At 43.6% G+C, this 23,896-nt stretch overlaps 2 protein-coding genes across 3 annotated transcripts in view; one reads left to right on the plus strand and one right to left on the minus strand.

Moving 5' to 3' along the window:
- Window positions 1–23,896, plus strand: part of snd1 (staphylococcal nuclease and tudor domain containing 1) — a 167,813-nt gene that overhangs the window by 57,810 nt on the left and 86,107 nt on the right. The window lies entirely within an intron of this gene.
- On the minus strand, window positions 18,278–23,756 carry lrrc4.1 (leucine rich repeat containing 4.1). Its single transcript, XM_058625513.1, has one exon. It carries the CDS (start codon window positions 21,913–21,915, stop codon window positions 19,042–19,044), a length of 2,874 nt encoding a protein of 957 aa, XP_058481496.1. The 5' UTR covers window positions 21,916–23,756; the 3' UTR covers window positions 18,278–19,041.

Genomic DNA, 23,896 nt, shown 5'->3' on the forward strand with positions numbered 1-23,896 from the left:
GAGTTGGTCGTTAACCGGCAGGACCGAGCCATATAATGAGTACTGAGCCCAGTGCGGGGGCTGCCTGCTGCCTGCTGCCTGGCTGCACTGACCCACTGTTATTGGCTAATATGAACATGCCCTCAAAGTGACACATTTTCAGTGAACATCCACAGTGGAGCAATTGCACGAATGTACTGTTGATTGTTAAAAACAAACAAAAAAAGCAGGTAAATCATAGTGCAACGGCATGGAAATAAGTTTGGTTATCTCTGTGAAGTTGATAAATGGCAAAGAAAAAGATAATAGCAGCTCGAAACGTGTCTATTAATAGTCTGATGTTACACAGTGCCTGGCAGTGAAATGCAATGGAGTCGCATGGGAAGAAACTGGAGCAAAGAGGTGATGGGAGGAAGTACAGGAGCTTTAACAAGAGGCAAGTCGTTGGCAGGCAGCAGAGTTAAAGACTGGTGTATGATCGACAGGTAGAAGTGGATTCTGCCCTCGATCCACTCTCCTCTCTGTCATTGCCGGTCCCTGTAGAACGTGACAAGTGTTCGTCTGAACAGGTTATCGAGGTGTGCGACAAACAAACATGAATATGGATCGTTCGATTTCATTAGCACAACATTCTGCCGTCTGAATGGCCTTTGATTGCGGGAGCTTTTTTAAGACGTTTCAGAGACGGCCTCGTGTGAATAACGTTTGATTTGAGTTTTGGTTGCGTATTTATTTGCATTCATCAAATATTTCTCTTCCTCGCGATACTCGACGACCGTCTTGAGCTTTTCGAGGGCTTTCGCTGATGTGATGACATGTCGAATCAGCGGTCCATGTGCTCTCTTCCCTCATCACCACGTTTCCACATTTCACTACTCTGTAATTAGCTGTTCTCCTCTTCCTTCTCTGCTTCGAAATTTAGTTTGAGAGCCGTCGTCTTCTCATGCTTTTGTGTCGTTATTGTGGTCTTTTAACTACTAAAGCCTTTTCTCTTTTTGTCCCTCACTCTTATCGCCTCCTCCTCTCTTCGTCAGTGTCCAGTTGTAAATCTCTGACTGACATCTGCTCTTGGCTTTCTCCTTCCTCCTGCCACCTCTCCTCATATCCCCTCCTTCCTCACTTTCTCTCTCTCCAAACTGCCACAGAGCCATGTCTTAATTTCTCCTGATGCAGATGCGCATAATTAATGTGGCATCCAGTTTGGGGAGCGGCCCTCGTCCCTGTCTCCTTTATTTAAATCCTGCCTCTACCTTCTCTCCCTCCCTCCGCGTCTCTATGGTGATTCTGTCGCTTTTTGAACCTTTCTTTTTCCTTCACGACTCGGGGAAAAAAAAATCACTTTTGTGTTTATCTGCTCAGTCTGTCTGTCTGTCTGTCTGTCTGCATGCATCATCCTGGCTCCCCCTTTGCGCCGCTCTCTGTGTAGTGTTAATCTCTGACAGACACTGCTCCCGTTCACAGTGTGGAACCAAAAATGGCAGCATAGAAATCTAAGGGAAAGAAGAAAACACATTGGTAAACACTACTCCCCAGACAATTCTAATGCCCCCCCCCCACACACACTCTTTTTGATGTCTTTCATTTAATTTCTCTCACCACCCACCTTCCATTGACAAAAGCATCCATTCACTCTGTTTCAGTCACTGAGCTGTTGTGTTGATTTTCTCTACGGTTTTTAGCTGTGACAAACATAAAGGCACGGTTTATCCAGGAGAGTGAGGCGAGGATTTTATATATTTTTTTTTTTTTTTTACTGCAGTGACGTGTTTATCTAGGATGAGTCAGTCAGACATGGGACCCGATGATTAGCGCAGTGTTGTTACTAATGATGTAAGTCAGTGAAACAATGTTTGAACTATCTCCGGCTCTTAATTAAAGCACGTTTGATGAACGAGGAATCGATCTTAGCGGAGGCGGACACCTGAAGACGCCGGCGCTGGTTGAAAAGGTGGCGGTGTGATGAAATGGTAATGAAACGATCAGCTGTAGAGGGTTTTTTTTTGTCAAACAGGATCGACCTCTGATGGAAACAACCATTGTTAAGATTTCCAGCTATGTAATTGATCCTCATGCAGCAGGTAGGGCAAGGAAGAGAAAGGAAAACGGGGTGAAGCAGAAATTGAGTGTTGTTGATTGAGCAGGGGCGAAAGCAGGGCTAAGTGCATAGTAATATGCGGTGTACCGCTCCACCTACGTGCACCGTCAGCCTCATTGACCTCATTCAGTCTGGGTGGTCTCTCTCTCTTGTCTACTGTACTGTAGCTGCAGCAGCCTACTCATAACAATTACTCTACATCTTGTACGTACAAGTGCTCATGGTTGATACTGCTTTTTTACATCCGTCATGTCTGTTTTGTTGTATTGAATTTCGTAACATGTAACATCATCACATTTTAAGTACAAGCTGTCAGAGCTTCCTCGTGTTGGCAGGGGAGAGGATGTTTGAGTTTATTTCAGCGAATTATAAATTGGTTTATAGTTGATTTTTGGAAAAAAGGGACAGCCCTACAATAAAGTATATTTGATTTCATCGCAATATCTAATTTTTGTTGCAGTTCAAGAGACATTTTTTTAATCTAGAAATTGCAAATAACATGAAAACATGACGTCAAAAAGCACAAAAATGTATAATAAACAAGCATGAAGCAGCTTTTTTTTTCCAATGTCCCTACTATACACACACACACACACACACACACACACACACTCACAGACACTTACCTCAGTCTCTGCAGTGTCTCTTTAAGGCATGACATGTGTTATGTGCGCTGCTGCCCCCCAGCGCACGGTGTCCTAAACGTGGCCGAGCCCTGCTCACCATGGGTCCCTCTCACCCACATACCCCACCTTGTAACATGAACACCGTGTGTGTGTGTGTGTACGTGTGTGTGTGTACAGGCTTGCACCCACCCAGCTGTCATGGGTGGGTGTTGGCAGAGTGTGCACTCAGACCTGTAGGGGGTTGTGTTGTGAAGCGGTGATGAGTCACGGTGCCAGCGAGGCATCACAGATGCCCTGATAGCGTCTCCCTCTACACACGTCTCGGCTTTAATAACTCTGCTTTTGGAGCGTTTTTAATTAAATGCTAATTAATCCTACCCAAATTTTTAGTTAATTATCGATTTATTCATTTTTTTGTTTTTGCTGGTTTTTAGCATATGGTCAATCATTTTCTTACCGTGTCTCTCCTCTGTAAGTAGAAATAGGGATGCTGTTGCCGGTGGATTAACAGTTACATTTAGTTTTTCTTTTCATTAATTGAACGTTCCCCACACGTGCACACGATGCATCCTTCATGAATTTGAGCCTCTTTTGCACGTCTTATTCCAGCCCCCAGGACAGCATCGGATTCCCCCACAGCTTCCACACTCTCATTGATTTCCAATCACGCTTGAATTATTTTGGCACGAGGCTGATTACACAAGTCTTGCATCTCACACCCTTTGACCACGTCTCTTCCTTTCCCCCCCGTCTCTTTCTCCCTCGCTCTCTCTCTCACACACACACACACACACACACACACACACACACACACACACACTCATGTTCTGTTATTTTTATCGGCCTGTTTTGCCAAAACGCATTTGTAAGCCTTTGTTTTCCTTCTTCTTTTTTTTTTATTATTTACTTCCACAAATATATTTTATCCTGTGGCAGACTCTGCTCAATGTGCATGTGTAAGAGATGGGATGGCGGTTAGTACACATGATGAATAATGCATGGTGTGGTTTCCTGGTCAGGCAGACGGTGGGGACATTGAACTGCCCCCCGGGTCCTTTTTTTTTTCTCCCCCACCACCACCACATACTGTAGTTAAACAAACCGTGGATGCGGAAGACAGTCCCATATCTATTACTGCTGCTTTATAGCCATGATCTGTCCCCCGTCCGTTCATTCATGACCAGTTTGAACTATAGCCATGTCTGCAGTATTTTATGCCTTTCACCATCACAGGAGAATTATTTTCTCTGCTAATCTTGCGACTCACTGGTATGACCCAGATAGATTCAACACGGTTGTAAGGAAACCTGGAAAACATCTAGAACAAAAATATTGATTGATTTGGCAGTTATTTAATGACAGTAAATATTCACTATATATTGTAACCCAAATTAATCTGTAATTGTCTGACATTCGTCGTCATATATCGACCGTTTTGAGAGTCTTACTCCTGAAAGGCACCGCAACCAATGGTTTTTATTAATCTATTGGTTATTTTGTCAATTACTCATTGAGGTGGTATGTCCATCAAAAAGTGAACCTCAAAATTCCCACGAGGATATTTAGTTCACTGTCAGAGGAGCAAAGAAAACACAAACCAATTCAAGACAAGCCTGATTTGATTGTCATTAGTTTATTATTCATCAATGTATTGTTTCATCCCCAAACCTTTTTGATGACCCCTATTTGATATACAATGGTATAATCCATTACTTCTATTTTAAGTCACAGAGCCGTAGACGAGCAGTAGCTGTCTCCAAAATGGCTGAAATAGAGCAGTAATGACAAGATAACTACCAGTTCACAATTAAATAGAGATTACCTTTGTCATTTGAAATTTGACCTTGAAACAATCTTAAGCATGATGCTATTAAACGGTAGATTGTGCCGAGTACAGACCATAAACTCTGACGTCTGTTACGTTGGACTAATTGGTGTCACAGGCAGAGTTCAGCTTCTTTTTTTTTAAGCAGTTATCAGGCTTTTTGTGCGTTGGCGTCACAGTCTGGTTGCTCTGTTCCTTGAATGTCTTGAATTGTAAGCCTGAAGGTGAACACAGTGACCCACATAAACACCCTCGCACCATCGCAGCGATGGAGAGATAGACGGGCCTGAATGGAGATAGCTGCTCACCCGCTTTATTGCCCCCCGACTCGTTTTAGTAAGGCGACCTTCTGCTTAACGTGCAGTGAAGTGCGACAGTGTGTGTGTGTGTGTGTGTGTGTGTGTGTGTGTGATGTAAATGCAACTTCACCGTTCCCCCTGATAAGCACACACTGTGCAGGCAGTGCAAAGACGCAGACATGCGACGCTCGGGGACAAGCTGAATCCTCTTAGCCTTTGCGGCTACATGAAGGGCACTGCAGCACTCTTACACATCAATGAGGGCAATAGTGTGCTGCTCTCATGCACTGGCACAGTGACACTACACTGCCTCACTTTATATCGCTCACTCTATTCATTTTATTTCTCACTCTCTTTTGTTTCTGATTCTCTGTTCTTATTTTCTCCCTCTTAAAACATTTTTACCACAGTTTAAAGCAGAGGTCTCAAACTACATTGAATTAATTTAATGTAGCTTATTATCAAGTTATAAGTTATTTATGTTTTTTTTTCTTTCCTTCAGTTAAATATGTTTATCTTGTGAACTTTTTTTTTTATCAAAACAAACAATTTTATTTTGAAATTCTGAGAATTATCATCATAAATATTGTTATTTTGTTATCTTTTTTCCCTCAAAAACTGTCTCCCTACTGACCAAACTAAAATCCATAGAAATCCATATTTCTCCTCAAGGTAATGGACTGTTTCACTTTAGTCGCCCACCCCTTAAAGTACAAAGGCGCCAGGGAACCAAACTAGAAAACAAGACAACAATTCCCATGATCCCACGCTGTTTCCCCAACATCAGCATACAAGGTGTTTTATAATTGTTTTGATTGAGAGTGGCAGAAATTGCATACTGTGCATTAAATTTGCAGTTGGAAAGAGAGAGAGAGGGCAAAATGGATGCTGCTCATCAGCATGAGTGTCTAAATCATTATTCAGCCCAAAGCTACTATATTTAAGATGTTTTGTATGTGATTGAAGCAGCAAGGGGCAAACAAAAAGGGTTTGTATTATCTTCACTGTGTTGTTTGTTTCCATCTCGCTTAAAAAGAAAAACCGCCAAACTACATATTGAATTTTGCTCTGTGTGAGAATACTGCAGGCACATAGCCAGGATAGCCAGTCGTTGTATCAACAGATGCACCATTACCTGCCTTATTGTTCACCTCCTACTTCTTTTATGTTGGCGCTTTCTTTTCTCTCTACTAGTCTATTTAAAATAAGAATAATAAAAAGACATTACTCTCTGTACTTTCTCAGTTTCTTTTCTTTACTTCGTACAAAGTGTTATCAAAAACACACAAAGGACAACAAAATAATGTTTTTAGAACAGCATTCCTGAAAGAGGCCATTCTACTGGGACACACTCGTAGCTCAGTAGTTGCCTGATATGACCCTCTATTTTTAAATCACCAAGGTTGTTGCAGCAATGCCCTGGTTTGAGAGGATGAATTCAACTTTGCTTATTAATTTTTCTGAGTTATAGGCATATGAGCCTCTGAGATAAAAAGAGGAAAATCAATGGGAAAATTGGTGTCTTTCAGTCAGACAAGAATTTCAAACTTGCACTATAAAGAAATCCATATTGTTCGGTCATTTCAGGGTCTAAAACACTCACACAGCTTCAGTTGTTACTGGTGTTTTTATTCTCCAGGTAAAGTGGTGTTCATCCTCTTTGGAACAGATGGTTCTCATCCTCATCTCTTGTTCTGACCCATGAGGCATTTTTACTGCTTCTTTCTTAATTTGCCATTAATGTTGTCTTCTCTCCCCGTTCTCCTCACTTGGCTGGCATTTTATGTTCACTAAATTAATGTTGGACAGAATTGGAAGTGTATGTGTGATGTTGTGGTCATCTTCCATTACCTTGACTTATGACTTGCTGCGTCTTTCGGGTTCTACCTTTACAATCTTTTACTTTTCCAGTAGGTAGCTGCTTGTCATCAACAAATCGTTCTTATCCACTTTTTTGCCATTTTGTTTAAAAACACAGTAAAATAGAAGCTGACATTCAGCATTAAAACAGTGCTGATTGAGTCGTCACTCTTGCAGTCTGACCTAGATTACGCAGAGGACTAGAAATGCACAATAAATGGTCTTTGTCCTTCACCATGTGTTAGTTGAATATCTGATGATCCCGCCTGAGGAAAGGACTTCAGGCCTCCATGCGTTATTGACGCTCGGATTGATCCTCTGCTGCTGATGACGCCGGCACGACAGCGTGACATATCGACAGTTGTGACAGATAAATACTTTGTTGTCCCCAGCATGCATGCATCAAATACGTCGATAGATTAGACAGAGTAAAACGCTGTATTGATGCAGTTTCCATTGCCTCGCATTCAGCATACCAGTGTAGGGCTCATGGAGAGGAAATGATGTCCAACATCTCGCGAGGGGGTTGATGTGTGTGTACACTTCTTCTTTATCTGGCTTTGAGGACACATTTTAGTTCAGATTCATTGACATGAGGACATGCCCTCCTCCACTGATGAAATTTACCAGGGTCTTTGAATGCATTCAGGTAGCTAATCTCTTTCTTGAAATGCCCATCTCTTGTAGTGACGCACCCAGAGTGTTATTTTATAAGTGTATATTTAAAATTTGGTCACATGGAGGTAAAATTCGGCATCATGAAATTGCCCTCTGCTTCCCTGATTTCCAAAGATCTGCACCTGCCATGGAGAACCTCATCTTCAAAGGGCTTTTCAGGAGTTAAGATAACCGGGTTTAGATTAGGGTTAGGCATTTAGTTGAAATGGCTCAGATTAGGTAAAGGGGCTAAGGAATGTGTTGTGTTGATGAACGTCCTCGTAACTGCAGAGAGACAACTGTGTGTCGGCAAGTGCACTGCAGATACCAGCCCTTCAGTCGTGCTAATGGTTCCCTTGACAACATGGCAATTGCTACATATCAATGTTGCCTTGGCTGTGGGATTAAACGGACACACACACACACACACACACACACACACACTCACTCAGAAGCCAGCTGTCAAAAACAGCCAGTCATTCTTTGCACCTTCTCTCCCACTCTCCCCGTCTCTGCGGTTTTTCTAAGATGGCATACTTTACATATTATAACACACACACACACACGGCTACACCGTCTTCACCTCTTCCCTTTTGCCTGTGTGGCTCCATGTTTCGTGTCACTCCTCCATCACTCGCTCGCTCATTGACTTGTCAACATCTTTCCCCCTGCTGAGTGGAGGGCACACGTATTTAGACACCCCATCTCCTCTCGTCTTGTACCTTTTCTTTTCCTGTCACCTTTTACCTCTGCGTTCACAAGATTGTCCTTTTGTTGCGGATTGGTGTGCGAGTGTGCACGCGCGCCTCCTTTCAGGAGGAATGCGGCTTCAAAGATCTGAATAAGTAAGCACCAAATAAAATCCCAAAGAAGTGGAGAGATATGAAGGGATAATTCTTTGCCAGCTTACCCCAGCATAACATCCTCACGCCTGCCCTGCACCCTTATCCCCATCTCAGCATCTCCTTCTGTCTGCCCCGTCTCTCATTCCATTTCTTTATATCCCTCGCCAACAAGAGAGAGGCTATCGCAGCGGCTGTGTCAGCGATCGGCATCTCTTTATACTGCTCTCCTTCTTTTTCTGTGTTTTCCCAGCGGAGAGTTGGGGGGACATAAAGGGAAGAACAAGCCTGGCAAAAATCTTTTCAGAAAACCAACAGGGATTGGGCTCTCAGCTTTGAATTCAGACAGATAAAGCTAATGGCAGAAGTGGGCGACATTCTGTGCGCTGTGTGTATATGTGTGTGTGTGTGTGTGTGTGAGAGCTTTGCTTCAGTTGAGACCAGCAGCTATAGAAACATCGTTTCTTTAAACCTCTGAATCTGTATGAAAGTGCAGAGGAACAGGCACTGCAGTTTCTAAATAGGCTCCTGTTGCCAGCTGTGTTTACTTTGGTTATGAGTGCGTTAAGTTGAGCGGATGAGGTGATCAGTATTTCTGAGGCTTGCAGTCGATTTCATTACACGTGATTTGTCGGTCCTCCGGCCTCTCTTTCTGATTTTAAGGCACTGCCCTGTAATGTATTTGCGAGATAGAGAAACACAAGGTAACTTAATGAGAAGAAAATTTAAGTTCAGCGTGGGCCCCATCAGGGTTAGATTTGGGCTCACAATAATGTCCCAAGTGGGTTTGTCCACGGTGGCCCCCAAGCTTTTATTTACCGTTGATGAGTAAAAGTGGCTAAAACAGTTTCATCATTTATAATTATAAGAATTTTCCAGGGTAGTGTGTAGGACTGAAAGATTTAAGAACAGTTCACATAATAGATCTATTTTGTGTCCCTGCTCCAAAAGAGCAATTATGAAAAACACAACAAAACAAAAAGATTAATTAGCTTTTGTGATCGTAGCGTTCAGTGCCACACATAATACGAGCTGAATGAATATCTTTAATATACTGTAACTGACAGTTAAAGATGAACAACCACCATTTTTTTTTTTTCCACGTAAGAAAATAATTTTTTGTTCTCAATTAGCAACGACAAATGAGTCCTTGTTAACACGCTGGTGTCTGGCGTTGCCACCGCAGAGCTGACGTACAGCACTGGAGTCTAACACGCCCACGACACTTGCTCCCACATACATTATATTTGTCGCGGCACCATATTGTTTGTCTGTCACTTCACTTCGTTTTGCCCACTTTATTGGCTCCCGAGTCGACACGCAGACACGCGTGTATACATCAACTTTCATAAATACACACATGCAGTCACACACACCAAGTTATTATCTCCTGGAACAATGCTAATAGATGCATGTACTGCTGTGAGCAAACTGTTTGTGCCTCTCCTGCCAACCGAGTGGGAGGGTGAACATTTGCCAAGTCTCTTCTACCATGAGCCTCCTCTCCTCTCCTCTCCTCTCCTCTCCTCTCCTCTCCTCTCCTCTCCTCTCCTCTCCTCTCCTCGCCCTATAAGCTTAGTCACTTCCTCTATACCACCTCATATTATCCTCCCATTACAGTAGTCAGTCTATAGGTCTGCTTCTCATATCACTGCCATAGCACCTACTTGTTTGTGTATATATATATATATATATATATATATATATTATTATTTTTGCTGCGTTTGCTGTGGAACTGGTCCCTGATGTTTACACTCTGCGGTTTGAAGACATTCTGCTGCAGCAACAACAACAACTTTTAATTGGCAGACAAACACAAGCCCGTGTGCTGCACTGATATGTCCAGTTTTCTTTAATTAGCCGAGAGTGAGGGACAAGCGATTGAGGTGAGAAGAGCAGCTCCACTGGCTGTCTAATTATTGGCTCCCCCATTGGGCAGGTATTCTCGTATCAGCCGGGCCGACGGGGTCACACACAGCTGGGAGCCACTCATCGCCTCTGATTCACCTCGCGTTGAATCATTCTCGATCCCGGAAATGCTTTACATTGCAATTATGAGCTGAGGAATCTGCTGCGAAGTGACTCATTTTTTTTTGTTGGATATAGTCAGTCTCAAGAGTTTCAGTTCATTTTAGTTAAATAAAATGGATCCAGCTCTTGTTGCTGCTGCAGCTTTAATCCCCTCCTTATTTTGTGGCTTTGCCAAGAGTTCTAACTTGCATTTAAATACCACCTTCCTTATATTTTTCAATTTCCCTGCCTCCACCAACTTATTTATGAAGGGTTTTCTTTCCCTCTGCTGCTCAAGAAGAAAGCTCACAAAGCTTTACCAGTACTGATTGTTTGACACTGATGAGCAGAGTGTGGTTTTAGAAAGTTGTGTTTTCTGAGATGATCTAGGCTTTGATCCCTCTTTTGTTTCATGTTGCAAAGAGCTGGATCCCATCAAAAACGCTGTACCATGGATGATAACGAGTGAAATAACAACGATATTCATGCAAAGGAATGTGGAGGAATTTTTTTTTTTGCTTCCAACCACACACACACACACACACACACACACGAACACCAACAGACCACATCACAGCTCCTTCTACCACGCTTTTCCACTTCCATGCTGAAATCCACCCAGATTCATTTGAAGTTGGAATTAAAGAAGAAAACGGAAGCATCTAAATGTTGTGTAGTTGAACCCTCGATTTGCCCACAGACCCACATCCTTTTTCTATTAAATAACCGCTATATTTAAAGGTGGCATTGTTTATTTACTCCATTAAAACTTGTGGCCGGGATCAATGGCCGGGACCCCGCTCTCTCATAAAAACAGCTTTTGAGCTTATTTATGTCTTTTTTTTATGTCTTATTTCTGCTTTGAGACAACAACAGTTGCAGCTGTACTTCATTCCACTTACACACAGCCATCAAACACTTCAGCACATTTCCAAATGGCTTCTACAAAGTCCCAAAATCTTGAGATGTAGACAGAAAAAAAAGAGACTTCCCTGCCTACAATGGCTGTGGAGCTGAACAGAGGTTTGCTATTGATCTGTTTGATCTCTTAAGATCATTGCTGACCCAAACACACACACACACACGGCAGTTTGCTGCAGTGGCTGGGTAATCCTGCCGTCACATGAAAACCGTGTTTCAAACCGCAGATGCTTGACACAGCACATCTGGCCTTTCATCTCGACGTCGCTTTCATGTGCCATTCTGTTTTCGGCACTGCACATTTTCTCAGCATGCCTCTGACATTAGCGCTCTTCCTGTCATCCCGAAAGTCCACGTCAGTTGAAATCCATGATCCCCACAGCTACTGTAGAACAAATAACTGAGCCATTCTTAATCTATTCTCTTTTTTCACCTTTTTCATCCCCTGCCCTTTGTCCCCTTTTCTTTCACTTCTTTCTTTCTCATCTGGTCTTCATCTAGCACAGCTGTACTCTTGAACACTAAATCAGGATATCATACTTATAGTACCAACCTCATTTAATTCTGTTACCCTTTTTCATGGAATTATTAAGATATCTAAGCCTAAATTGCACCACCAAGCTCTTCTTGTCTCCTGGTTCACACATTTCTCTCGCTCTCCACCATATGTGCGTCCTAAAGTTTGATTTATGCTTCATCTAGTCCCTCGTAGACTGTGTGCATGTCTGCCATTTAAACTCTAAAGATGGTGTGGAACATAAAATGGATGAACCTTTTTTTAGTGGAGTCTGTGTGAGAACATGAATGTAAATGTGTGAATGGGAAGCAGGTGAATGAAGTCTGCACACTGGCGTCACTGAAGTGAAATACCGCAAATACTGGCTCGTAAGCAATGCTCGTGTAGCAGTGAATTTCGAAAACGGCAGTGACACAGGATGGCTTTGCTTTCTCGACTTGTTAAAATGTTCTTTTTTTAATATTTAATGATTATTCGTAAGAAAACCCCGGCTTTAGCTGCCGGGCTGAACTACAGTCCATAACCGAGGCGAGCAGATGAACAAGATGAAGGCAATACAAACTGATGTCTGATGTTTTTTTTGCCTGGAACACGACTGTCTGTTTTGATTTTCAGTGGTCAGTGCAGCTGCTTTGTTGTTGATAAAACCTGGTAAAAGCAGTCTGAAAATATTCATTATACAGAATCTGAGAGCTATTGAATATTCCACTTATGCATGGGGACGGTAATACATTCCGGGCTGAAAAGGCTGCAGTTGAAACATTTAAACCGTGTGGCTCTGGATGTATTTTCCTGTGGTCTAAGTGTGTTTTTGTATGGAAGTGAAAGCAGTTCTCGGAATCCTTGGTGATCATGCTCGGTCTCCAGCCGCCTGTAAGTCTCAACAAAAGCTCTGTGTTTTATGCATTTGTGTTTTTATTTGCATCATGCTTGCACACAGACCACAACACACACGCACACTCACCCCTCCTCCTTACATATGTCTTGGTCCCTCGTTTGCTGCTCTCGGGGGACATGATTTACTGCATGCACACCGCGGCCTGAACTACTCGACGGGATCATAAAAGAGAGGCTTCATCGTCGCTGGCTGCTAAGAAAACACAGGGATGTTTGTCACCCACCAAAGGGGCAATAAACGCTGTCTCACGGGGGTGTAACACACATGAGTGGTCATCCACCTGGTAAAAGAATAATTCACACAAACCATCTGCCAATCTGTGAGTTTGACCACAGTACATCTCTGAGGTCTGTTGGCATGCACGTATACAGTTAGTATATAGCATTGGGCTCATGTCTGCCAGTAAACCTGCCTTGTATTGACCTCGGTACCAATAAATCCTCCCCCCAGCTGGTCACTAGAAATGCCTAGTTGCGTCATTTTACCAGAAACCTCAGCATCAACCCGCATTTCTCCAGTCATCTAACAACATCATAGCTAGGGCTGTCACTTCCCCCCCCAAAATCTAGTTCAAACTAAAGTTGTATGACCCATTATTCCCTCCAAGATATTCAGATATCTCCCCCCCCTGCTCCCCTGCTGCAAAGTGTCTGCGGTACTTTCTCCACTGCTTCACTTGTGTGTCCCTAACAGCTAAGCTAACGTGTGCGTGAGCTGATTTGTTTATTACTTTGCCGTCTATGTTGTAGTTTTTAGATGCCTTGGTGTCGTGAATCCTCTCAGAAGAACGGTTTAGCTTGATTGGGTCACAGCAAAACAAAATGTCACGGTCTGTTTCTCTGATGGAGTCGATGTTCTATCGAAGGCCCAGTTTATGCACTAAGCTTGACCACATTGTAAATGCTTAGGATGAACTTTTGCCCTCAAATCAGTTTTTTAAAGTCACTGGCTTTTTTCTTCTTTTTTTTTCTGCCACACAGCCCAGGTAAATTAGCTTTGCGAGTCATATAACGCTACCATCTCTCTGCTACCACCTCTACTATACACTTGGTAATCAGCAAATACCGTAACATAGTTCCATCATTAAACGTAAGCTTCAGACCGATTAATCAATTAGCAAAATAGTTGACTGATCGAGTAATTGTTTCAGCTCCAGTGAAAACATGGTGGTCCAAAATGGTGGCTTTGGTAGACCTGATATGATGGGCAGTTTATGTAGTCAGGTGATAGTCCTGTACAATTGTTTGACTTATTTCAGCAAAAAGGAAATAATTCTCCCCTCAAGTTTGTACAGATATCTGAGTTCTTTATGAGAAGTGACAGCCCCTAATCATCCCCTTTACCTTCTTCTAATTATGTCTAAATAAAATGAGCAGGAGATTGTCATAAAGCAGAATATTAACGGTAGTGTGACGACGTACCTCCCCTCTCTTAATCCAATTCAGTTTCTCTTCTGTCACAGTTTTTCTATGCGTGCTTGACGTAGATTCTCTGCACCACATCGAGTCGCTCCATTTTGACATTAGTACAAGTCAACTCTCTGTCCCTGACTCACATTGACTCACAAGGCAGCACGCTTGCAGGCCTGCTTAGAATAGCCCCCTGTCTGCTTTACTAGCACACTGGGCGTGTGTGTGTGTGTGTGTGTGTGTGACAAGTAGCACACATGCCTGGGAATAAATTAGTGATGTTGATGTCAGGCACCTTGCATTACTGATTGTTATCAATCAATAGGAGCTTAGTAAAACACCAAGGCATGGAGATGAAGCAATCGGCGTGGGCTTTTTTCTTCTTTTTTTTTTTCTGCCACACATCCCAGGTAAATTAGCTTTGTGAGTCATATAACACTGCCATTAAATATTACTGCTCCTGCTGCTCTACTATACACTTGGTATTCAGCAAATACCGTAACATAGTTCCATCATTAAACGTAACTATGCACATTCTAAAAGCACACACACACAAATCATATGGAAACATGGGGTGCGTGACACCAAACCTTCCTCTTACTGTCAGCCACAAGCATAGTAAACTATAATAATTCAAGTTCATTCACTCAACATCTGTATGAGTGGAACCAAGGGCACAGGCTGCATAAATAAACTTCTACCATCCTGTTTTTATCATCCACCTTAAAAAAATAATAATTTGCCAGTGAATCAATAGAAAGTTCCAGTTTGAATACACATTATTGAATAGGGGGCTTTTTTTTTTTTGATAAAAAGCTGCTACAGTTGAGTTTCCATCACCTACTGTTATTTAATGACACCTAAATGTCATTTTAAAAGAATGCCATTTTATTACAGCAATTTTCTGCACCTCAGCGTGCCGTCATTTATAATAACAAAAAAAATAAATCCAAGGGATTGCATTAAAAAAAAAAAAAAACCAGTAGGGTCATTTATTAATTTGGAGAAACTGTTTCCATGTTTAAAAGCTTTGACTGGTTAAATTCAGTTCAACTTGATTACACTGGAAACACACATGCACATGCACACAGTTATTGTTGTCCCTACAGTTCCATTTGTGCTGACCTCTTGATCCTGCCATACTCACGGCTTTCATATTCACCGGTCTCCCTTCCTCAAGTACCCCCAGCGGACCAGTCCATTACTGGTATCAGCACTTCTTATCTGCTACCACTCTGCTACGGCAACATCACACTCTGCCCCCACCCCCCCCCCAACGCCACACCCACTGTGGTGCAGTCCAGGCCGTGCACCAATCATACAGGAGCCATGGCGACCGGGCTATATATCCCTGCTTCCATCTGTAGCTGGCACTCTTGCATCACATTTGCACTGCTGCTTACTCCTCTCCCAAGTGCCTTTACTCTCTCCTCTCCCGGTCTCATTTCTTTCCCCCTCTTGTTAAAGCTTAGATCTCCGTTATCATCTATCTCTATCTTCCTTTTTCCTTTAGTTTAATTTAATTTTAATCCATTTCCAATTCTTCTTTCTTTTTTTATCTTTGGTTTTTGTTTCTGCCGTCTCCCTCCCTATTTATCTTCTGCCCTCATTCTTCCTTAATTCCCCTCGCCCTAACTTCCTTCTCTCATAGCCACATTTTCATTCTCAGTAAGTGTTTCCCCCCCTGACTTTTGCTTGCTCCATAATAACTTCTTCCAAGCAGTCTATCATGTTTTTGTTCCCACTTACATTTTCTTGCCTACATCTCGATTGCTTTACCACTTAATCTTCCTCTAACGTCAATATCGGCTCCTTTCTTTCCCCTCACTACGCCAGCCCTGTGAGCTGTGGGTGAATAGGTGCATCCCGCCGTGCTTCCTCTTTCAAATGCCTTTTGTGATCGCTAATGAAACACTCGGAAAGGGGAGGAAAAAACCTAAAAGCATGATGTGGCAGAGGGAAGGTGGACTGTTAAGAGGCCGGGCTTGCTGACGAGCTGACTGACGACCTTGTTGCCAGGTTGGGTGCAACTTATTGCAGAAGGTTTAGGCCACATTCTATCCGACAACTATGCCATCACGCAGCTTAATGCTTAATACAGTGCTTGCATCTGTTTGCACAACAGCTCAGAATCCATCTAACCCACTTACGCGACGCATTTCAACGCAACACACAGATGCAAATTTGATATGAATCAATCTAAGCGCACAACTGACTCATTTGCATTTGTATAAGAACGATGTGACTGTAAGTACAGGTCTTGCATATAAGCAAGCCGTCAGTGAGTTTTAACTCGTACAGCATGTTTATGTAATGCTCCAGTGTGTCTTGAATGAACCTGGCATAATGGAACATTAAATATTAGGACAAACACAGGTTTTCCCAGTGACATTAATTAGGCCTCCACTCCAGTTTTATGAGAGCCAGGGTTGTCCTATTCAAATGTAAGGGGTAGGTCACACTAAATACTTATAAATAGGATTGCAAAAACAACAAATCTCATGGTGTCCTGAGGCATTGTGTGTGAGTGAGCTTTCTTTTAAAGTCTGAATATCTCCATGTACGTGTGATCGACTGGGCTCCATGTGTCACCTGCAAATGCTGGACATTACAGGCTGAGTCATCGTCACCACCACCAGACATTGCATGAAGGGGAAGGTAGTGAGTGCTGTGCTTGATTTGATATATGACAATGTGACCAGTTGTGACAGTGCTGGTTACATTGCAGTAAGTTATTTTTACCCCTTTTGATGGCAGTTGGTTTTTGGGGGGTGATAATAACATACTGATACTGCACTCTTCATTTATGTTTAAGTTTTTCCCTAATCTCAGTCTTTGCAGCCCTTCCTGTCTTTTTATGCCAGATATCAATGCTCCCCAAGTTCGAACACAGAATCCAGTGAAATTCAGGAAGGAGCGTTTTTGTGATTCCTTATTTAGATTGCTAAATATTTTTTCTGTTTTGGATATATTTCTGCACAATTTTACCATCCCACAGAGTTGTCTTTCCCTATCATAACCATCTCAGCCCCCCCATCCAGTGCAATGCTCGAAGACATTTAAATTATACATTTACAGCCGATGCTGTATTAGTCAACAACATTTGACATGTTTCCGAGCTCGAGGCATTGCCTAAATGAGCTAAATGAGTAAATGCTTGTGCTCTCTCTCTTCAACAGTCTCTTCTGACCTGTCTCTTATTCCGTCTGGCTCCCTCCTCCCACTGTTTTGTTTTGCCACTTATTTATTTGTCAAAGCTGTCCTGTCACCCTCTCAAACGTACATACCACGCTCCCCTGCTGACAGTCTCAACTGTAGGTTAAGTAGATCACAAGCATTCAGCTACTTGCTACACTCTTTGTTTTACGATGCACCATGTTGGCTTTGCTCTCTTTTTTTGTTGAATTCCTGTTGAAATCTATGTAAAATGGTGCAGTCAAAAATTGCCTGCGTACACAGGCCTGTGACTGTGGACCTGATAACACCCTGCATCGACAGAGACCGGTTATTCTTTGATTTAAGAAATGTACTTTTACTCACACAAACAAGTATTAGAATCTGTGCTGGTATTCCCTTTGTCATCTCTCACCCACATAGTATGATGCACTCCAAACACGTTATGATGCTCTTAAGTGATGTGTGTTCCCAGGGTAGTTGACATCACTTTTTTGCCCTCTCGCTCACTCTCTCTTTCTCTCTCTTTTCAATAATTTAAGTAAACAAGTGTGCCTCAGACAAGGTAACACGAGTTACAGTATAAAGGCAACAACACGGCGTTGTCTTCAGTCTTACATACCATGTTTTCCCAAACACAAACTGGCTCACTTGTCCAATACACGCCAGAAACATGGTATGTGTTTCATCATGTATGTTATCCTTCTTCGTTAGTTACAGAACTGTGAACAGTATTATGATTGAGAGGGGGGTGATCCTGTCCAAGATGAAAAATGCACAGTTAACAGCGAGACCTGAAGGCATTTGTCACCATAAAAAAATGCCCCCGTACTGATTGAAGGCAAAACAGCTGGCAATGCAATGAAAAGTGAAATGAGGACCTATATTTTTCGGCAAAGTACAAGACGGTATGAGAAACCCAAAGTGTATTATCACCTTATTTTATCCATTTCTCACTCAGTAGATTTGCAACTAATAACATCAGTTTGTAATTGAAATAATCTTAGTAAACACAGTCGGCTTGCATCAATGAAAATCATTAAATAATGAACATTCATTTAACAAATAAGATGTGATGATAGCTCTGCAATACTTGCTTTTCCACACACCACTGCATCTTTTCAGATATATTTTAGAGCAGTCTTGTCTTAAATGTAAATAACATGACAGCAGGTGATGACAGATTCAAAAGTAAAGCACCATCCACTTCTGCGCTGTGATTCATTCTGCCTAAATCGTTTCAGCACACACAGGGTTAAAGCATAGCTGCAGCGTCTTACTGCAGTGTCTAAAGCATTCGGCTGATCGTTACAGTATACACTAGAAGAGAAGGGGGGGGAAAAACATCTCTCTCTAAAACTTCCTTTTTTCTTCCAAAAATCCATTTTATTGCATTTATAACATTTGGCACAGTACAAATTCTTGGTGCTTTTACAAGATAAACCTGTAAAGATCGACACTGACCTTTTTCGGTTTTTGATAAAGAAAGTCTTCTCTGTATAAATATTTTCCCCTTACTGCATTCTCTGTAGCATGGTGTAAAAATCACACAGAATGCCCCTTTTTTTAAAACAACACTACCCTCATTTGTCAAAGTCAAGACAGCATCTTAAACAACTCATTGTTTTAAATAGAAGTTACAGGTTAGAAAATAGTTTTTCTTTTTCTTTTTAATATATGTTTCTCTATCACCAGCCCATGGTAGTTTTCAATTTGTCCATATATATATATATTTATATATATTTATAAGCATGTACAACAAGAAATCACCAGTCTTTTTAAGTTTTCACTCTGTACAAAAAAAAGTAGATCCTGTCCTTTTTTGTGCATTCTATTGCATGATTTTATGGGCAAAGGACAAGGGGGTGGGACGGGTGGGAGGGGCCTTGGGGACATAGGTAATGGAGTGGGAGCCAATTAGGGGGCCTTTCAAATCTGAGTCTCCTGTACTTTCTCCTTGGTGTGAGTTTTTATGACAAAGGGCTCAGCCATTGTTGTGATGGTACTGGGCAAGGTTCGAGGCAAAGAGTTCCCAACATTGTTGTCTGTCCATTTAGCCCCATGGCCAGTTGGTTTGTAGGTATTATATTTAGGCTTTAGAGTGCTGTAGTCCATCTTATGGGGGCTGTACTCCATTTTGTGTGGACTGTAATCAAGTTTAGGTCTCTGAGTGTGTGGACTAAAGTCAGACTTGAAGGCGCTGTAATCTGCTTTGTGAGGGCTGAAGTCGGTCTTGAAGGCGCTGTAATCCGTTGCAGTCTTATGAGGGGTGTAAGGGTCCTTGTGTTTGTAGGTAAGGTCAGTTTTCGACCTCTGGGCATTGTAATCTGTTTTGGGTTTGGGTTGAGTGCTGTAGTCAGTCTTAAATGGGCTGTAATCAGGCTTAGGTCTTGGGTGAGTGCCAAAGTCGAGCGTGAATGGACTGTATTCAGCCTTAGGTTTATTCTGTGTGCTGTAGTCCGATTTCAGTGGGCTGTAGTCATGTTTGGCTTTTGGTTGGGTGCTGTAATCTCTATTGAATGGACTGAAGTCCGGTTTCTGCCTGGGGTGAGTGCTGAAATCTGGTTTGAAGGGGCTGTAGTCCGTTTTAGCTTTTGGGTGGGTGCCGAAGTCTGGTTTGAATGGGCTGTACTCTCCTTTAGGTTTGGGAATGTTGTAATCCTGACTGAATGGGCTGTAGTCGGGCTTTGATCTGTGAAGACTGAAATCTGGTGTTGATTTGTGAGCACTGTAGTCTGGCATGGATTTGTGGCCGCTAAAGTCCATATTTGGCTTATAGGTGGTATACTCAGCCTTGGGCTTGTGAAGGGTGAAATCAGGCTGGGGTTTATATTCGGCCTTGGGCTTGTGAAAGCTGTAGTCAGTCTTGTGGCTGTAGTCCAATTTGTGTATGCTGTTATGGTCCCGGATTTCAGGCAATGTGAGAGCTGTCTCTTGAGATGCAGATGCTGGTGGTGGAAGGTCCTCCTCATCCACCTGGATAATTTCCACAGTGCGGGCAGCTGCCACTGTGCTCCTCTGCTGGTGGCGCTTTCTCAGTTTGTAGAAGGCAATTAGCATGACAGCAGCCAACAGTGTCACTGCCACAAAGCAACCTATAATGATCTTGGTAGTCTTCATCACCTCATCTAGGCTAGGCCCAGACTTCCCTGGCTTGCCAGTAGAACCTTGAAGTCCTGGCACTACAGATGGCTTAGCTGCACTTGGTGGACTGTCGGTGCTTTGCAACAGTACAGTTGGAGTCGAGATGAAGACTGGCTGAAAAACAGAAGGAGACGCAGTTGTAGTTGTTGTTCCTTGGCCTGCTCCTCCTCCAGCTACCCCAGCTCCTGCAGCAGCAGCTGTGCCCATGGTGGTTGTCTTAGGTTTGGGCATCTCAGTCGTTGGTCCCAAGACCTCCACTGTCACTGTGGTAAAGTAGCTCAGGTTGGATGTATTAAGCTCAGCTGCACTCACATTGAGGTAGGCTGAGGCGTTGGAGTTCCCAGCTGCATTGGAAACCATGCAGGTGTAAGTGCCTGTGTCTGCTGCAAGGACATTGGAGAAATTTAGAGTACCATCATTGAGGACTGATATTCTCGGATTGCTAGAGGCATGTGTCAGTATAGTCCCATTAGGCAATAGCCAACGCACTGAAGACATCATGGCTGTGCGGCAACGAAGCTCAGCCACTCGCCCTGCTGAGATGTTCAAGTCCTTTGGAGCATCAGCAATGAATGGTGCAGAACACTGGACTGCTGCACCCTCTCCTCGATCCACCTCAACCAGCTGTCGACCCCTCATGATGGCAGGTGAGTGACAGCGTCCACAGCAAGTTGAGTTTGTGGGGATGTATTCCCTTAGCCAGCGTGCTAACCATACAGCCTCACAGCCACAGGTCCAAGGGTTATGGTGAAGATGGAGCTCCACCAGGTACCTGAGCGGGGAGAACAGGTCATGTGGCACAGCACTCAGATTATTATGGGCAAGATTTAGCTCCACCAATGAAGATAGGTCATCGAAAGCATTTCTCTCTATCACTGTGATTTGTGAGTTCATCACCCATAGCTTTTTGAGTGAACGCAGGCCTTTGAAAGAGCCAGGCTTTATCACTGGGAAATGATTTTCCGATATCTCCAGTTCCTCAAGGCCCTTGAGGGGACTCAGGTTTGGCATATCACCTCTTATGTTGCACATGCCCAGGTTGAGGTACTTGAGGTTTTGTAGACCCTCAAAAGCTCCTTCTGAGATGTACTCCAGTTTCCTTAGTTCTCCCAGGTCCAGCCGCATGAGTGATGGCACCCGATTGAAGGCATAGGAGGGTATACTCTCAATTGGGTTGTTCCTCAGCCACAGTTCTCTTAGTTTAGACAGATACTCAAAGGCCCCACTGGGCACCACTGTCAACCGGTTGTCAAACAGCTCCAGTGTGTTGAGGCTGGTGAGTCCATTAAATGCGCCCACCTCAATCTGACGTATGGCATTTCGCCCAAGCTGAAGCACCTCAAGGTGGTGCAGGTGGCGAAAGGAGTCAGCCTGCACCGCCTCAATGGCGTTCTCCATTAGATTGAGGTGCCGCGTGTTGGCAGGAATACCAGGGGGCACACGGGTGAGGCCACGTCGGGTGCACACCACCTTCCCCTGCTGATTACTACAGGAACACTGCGGTGGACAGCCCTGAGGGCCTTGAGACACCGCCGCCCCCGCCAAGGCCAGGGAGGCGCTGCTCCACGCTCGCGCCATCAGAAAGACTACACAGAGCAGGGCGGCTTTCCTGGCACGATGCACAGCTACCCGCCCCAGGAGACTCATGATGTGGCACATTCATAATTCAGCATCATCTGGGGGGAGGAGGGGGGTTGTGGGGCTAGTGTTTTGGGGGCCTTGGGGATTTGGGAAGCAGATAGTTGGCTGGTAGTAGTGTTAAGGGATCAAGAGTAAAGAGATGGGAACTGAATAGGAAAAGAGCAAAATGCTGGTTTAAGGTTTTTGCTAATAAGAAACAATATATGACCTATTCTTGATAAAGCGATGCTTTAATTTCCATGAGCTGAGCTCATGGGCAGAAGGGGAGGGGATGGTGGGAAGGGTTTGCTTGTCTGAAACATGTATATTTGAGGGACATGGTGGTAAATTAAACGACCAAAACCGTATTACAACGTAGAAGAAGGGGGTAAGATGTTACAAATTTATGCAAAGGGGTTGAAACACTAGACACCTACCTCAAGTTATTATTACAGGTCCTTGAACTGAGATATATAGCTTCCCTCCTTTTTGCAATCACAATGCTGTGGCATTCAGATCAGATGTATGTATATCCAAGAGCAGCAAAGAAAGCCTTTTTTATATATATTTTCTCAAAACAGGTCTCAATACCAAAGAGCTAAACCAAGAAGAGCCCTTTTGTAAATCCACACATCCAAAGAGAGCGTTTGGACCCCCTTAGTGAGTTTTTTTTTTCTCCCTTTTCTTGCTGACTAGAAAAAAGGAAAAAAAAATAGGAATCCAGTCAGGCTCCCAAAGCAGCAGTGCTCCCTCTCTCGCCTCTTGCTGTCGACTCCTCTTCTTTTGCTTGTCCTTGGAATCTGACAGTTGATCCCCCTGCTAGACACCTTATCCAGGTATCCATAGCACAGGCAACAGACAAACAAACATGCACAGTATTTTGTGCCAAAGCAAAAAGGAGGTAGTTGGGGACGAGGTTGAAGAATGTTGAGTTGAAATTCCACAATCCTTTTCACTGTTCTTAGATTTTTCTCTTTGCAATGATCAGGAGGGGAGGCGGATAAGTCTAGTCATTAAAAAACAGACCCCCTCCTCTCTGTATTCCTCTGTTCACTTTTCGGTGATCAGTCGGTCGGTTGGTCAGTCTCTCAGCCCTTTTCTCTCTCGCACTTTTCTTCTTGCTTCTCGTCTTAGTGTGGTGTCGTGTCCATTTAATTTTTCTTTTTCCTTTTTTTTTTTGCCTATTCTTTCCTCCTCCAGGAGTGTTTGAAGGGGTTGAAGAGGCTAGGCGATGCACAGTACCTTCATTAGCGTCTTTTCCCTCTTAACTAGCCACATGCTCCAGTCTCGGCAGCTGTGGTGGGCACAGCAGCAATTGAAAATGCACACACACCATCCTTGCGAAGCACACAGCAGCAGTGGCGAGCACACACAGCAGCAGCTGCAGCCTGCCTCCAGTGCACTTCCCAATAATCCGTCAATTTCTTTAGAAGGGGGTGGGTTGGGGGATGGAACCGGGTGCTGGGAGGAGTGGGGTTGTTGTAGCAGGGTTGATCGAGGTGGGTTAGAGGGAGGAGGGGTGGTGCGCAGTTTCCCCTTCCTCTCTCCGGCGGGTTTCTTTTTTCTTCTTTTAGTCCAGTTCTTTTTGCCGCCGCTTCACTCCTTGTGATGGTCAGCACCCTCTCACTAATGCAGTGTCCAACTAGGGAGAGGAGCGAGGCAGGAAAGGCAATCGCTGGGTGAACGCTTGGCTTACAGGCATAGCGTTAACAGTAGCGTCGATGTGGAAAGGATCAGTTGTAGCAGCAAAAGAGAGGGTGTGCGCCGGGTTGGATCTCTCTCTCTCCCTCTCTCTCTCTCTCTCCTGCGCACACTCCTCGCTCGCTCGCTCGCTCTCTCTCTCTCTCTCTCTCTCTCTCTCTCTCTCTCTCTCTCTCTCTCTCAGACACTCTCTTTCTCTTTCCCTTCCTCCCTCCTGCTCTCTGCAGTGTCCTGAGGTAGTTGGTAATGCTCAAAGCACTCAGACCTTTTTAGAGATCTACCTCTTCAAAAGCCAGTTTGCTCCTGCTGTCCTCCACTC

Source organism: Solea solea, chromosome 3, assembly GCF_958295425.1.
Source record: "Solea solea chromosome 3, fSolSol10.1, whole genome shotgun sequence".
Lineage (NCBI taxonomy): Eukaryota > Metazoa > Chordata > Actinopteri > Pleuronectiformes > Soleidae > Solea > Solea solea.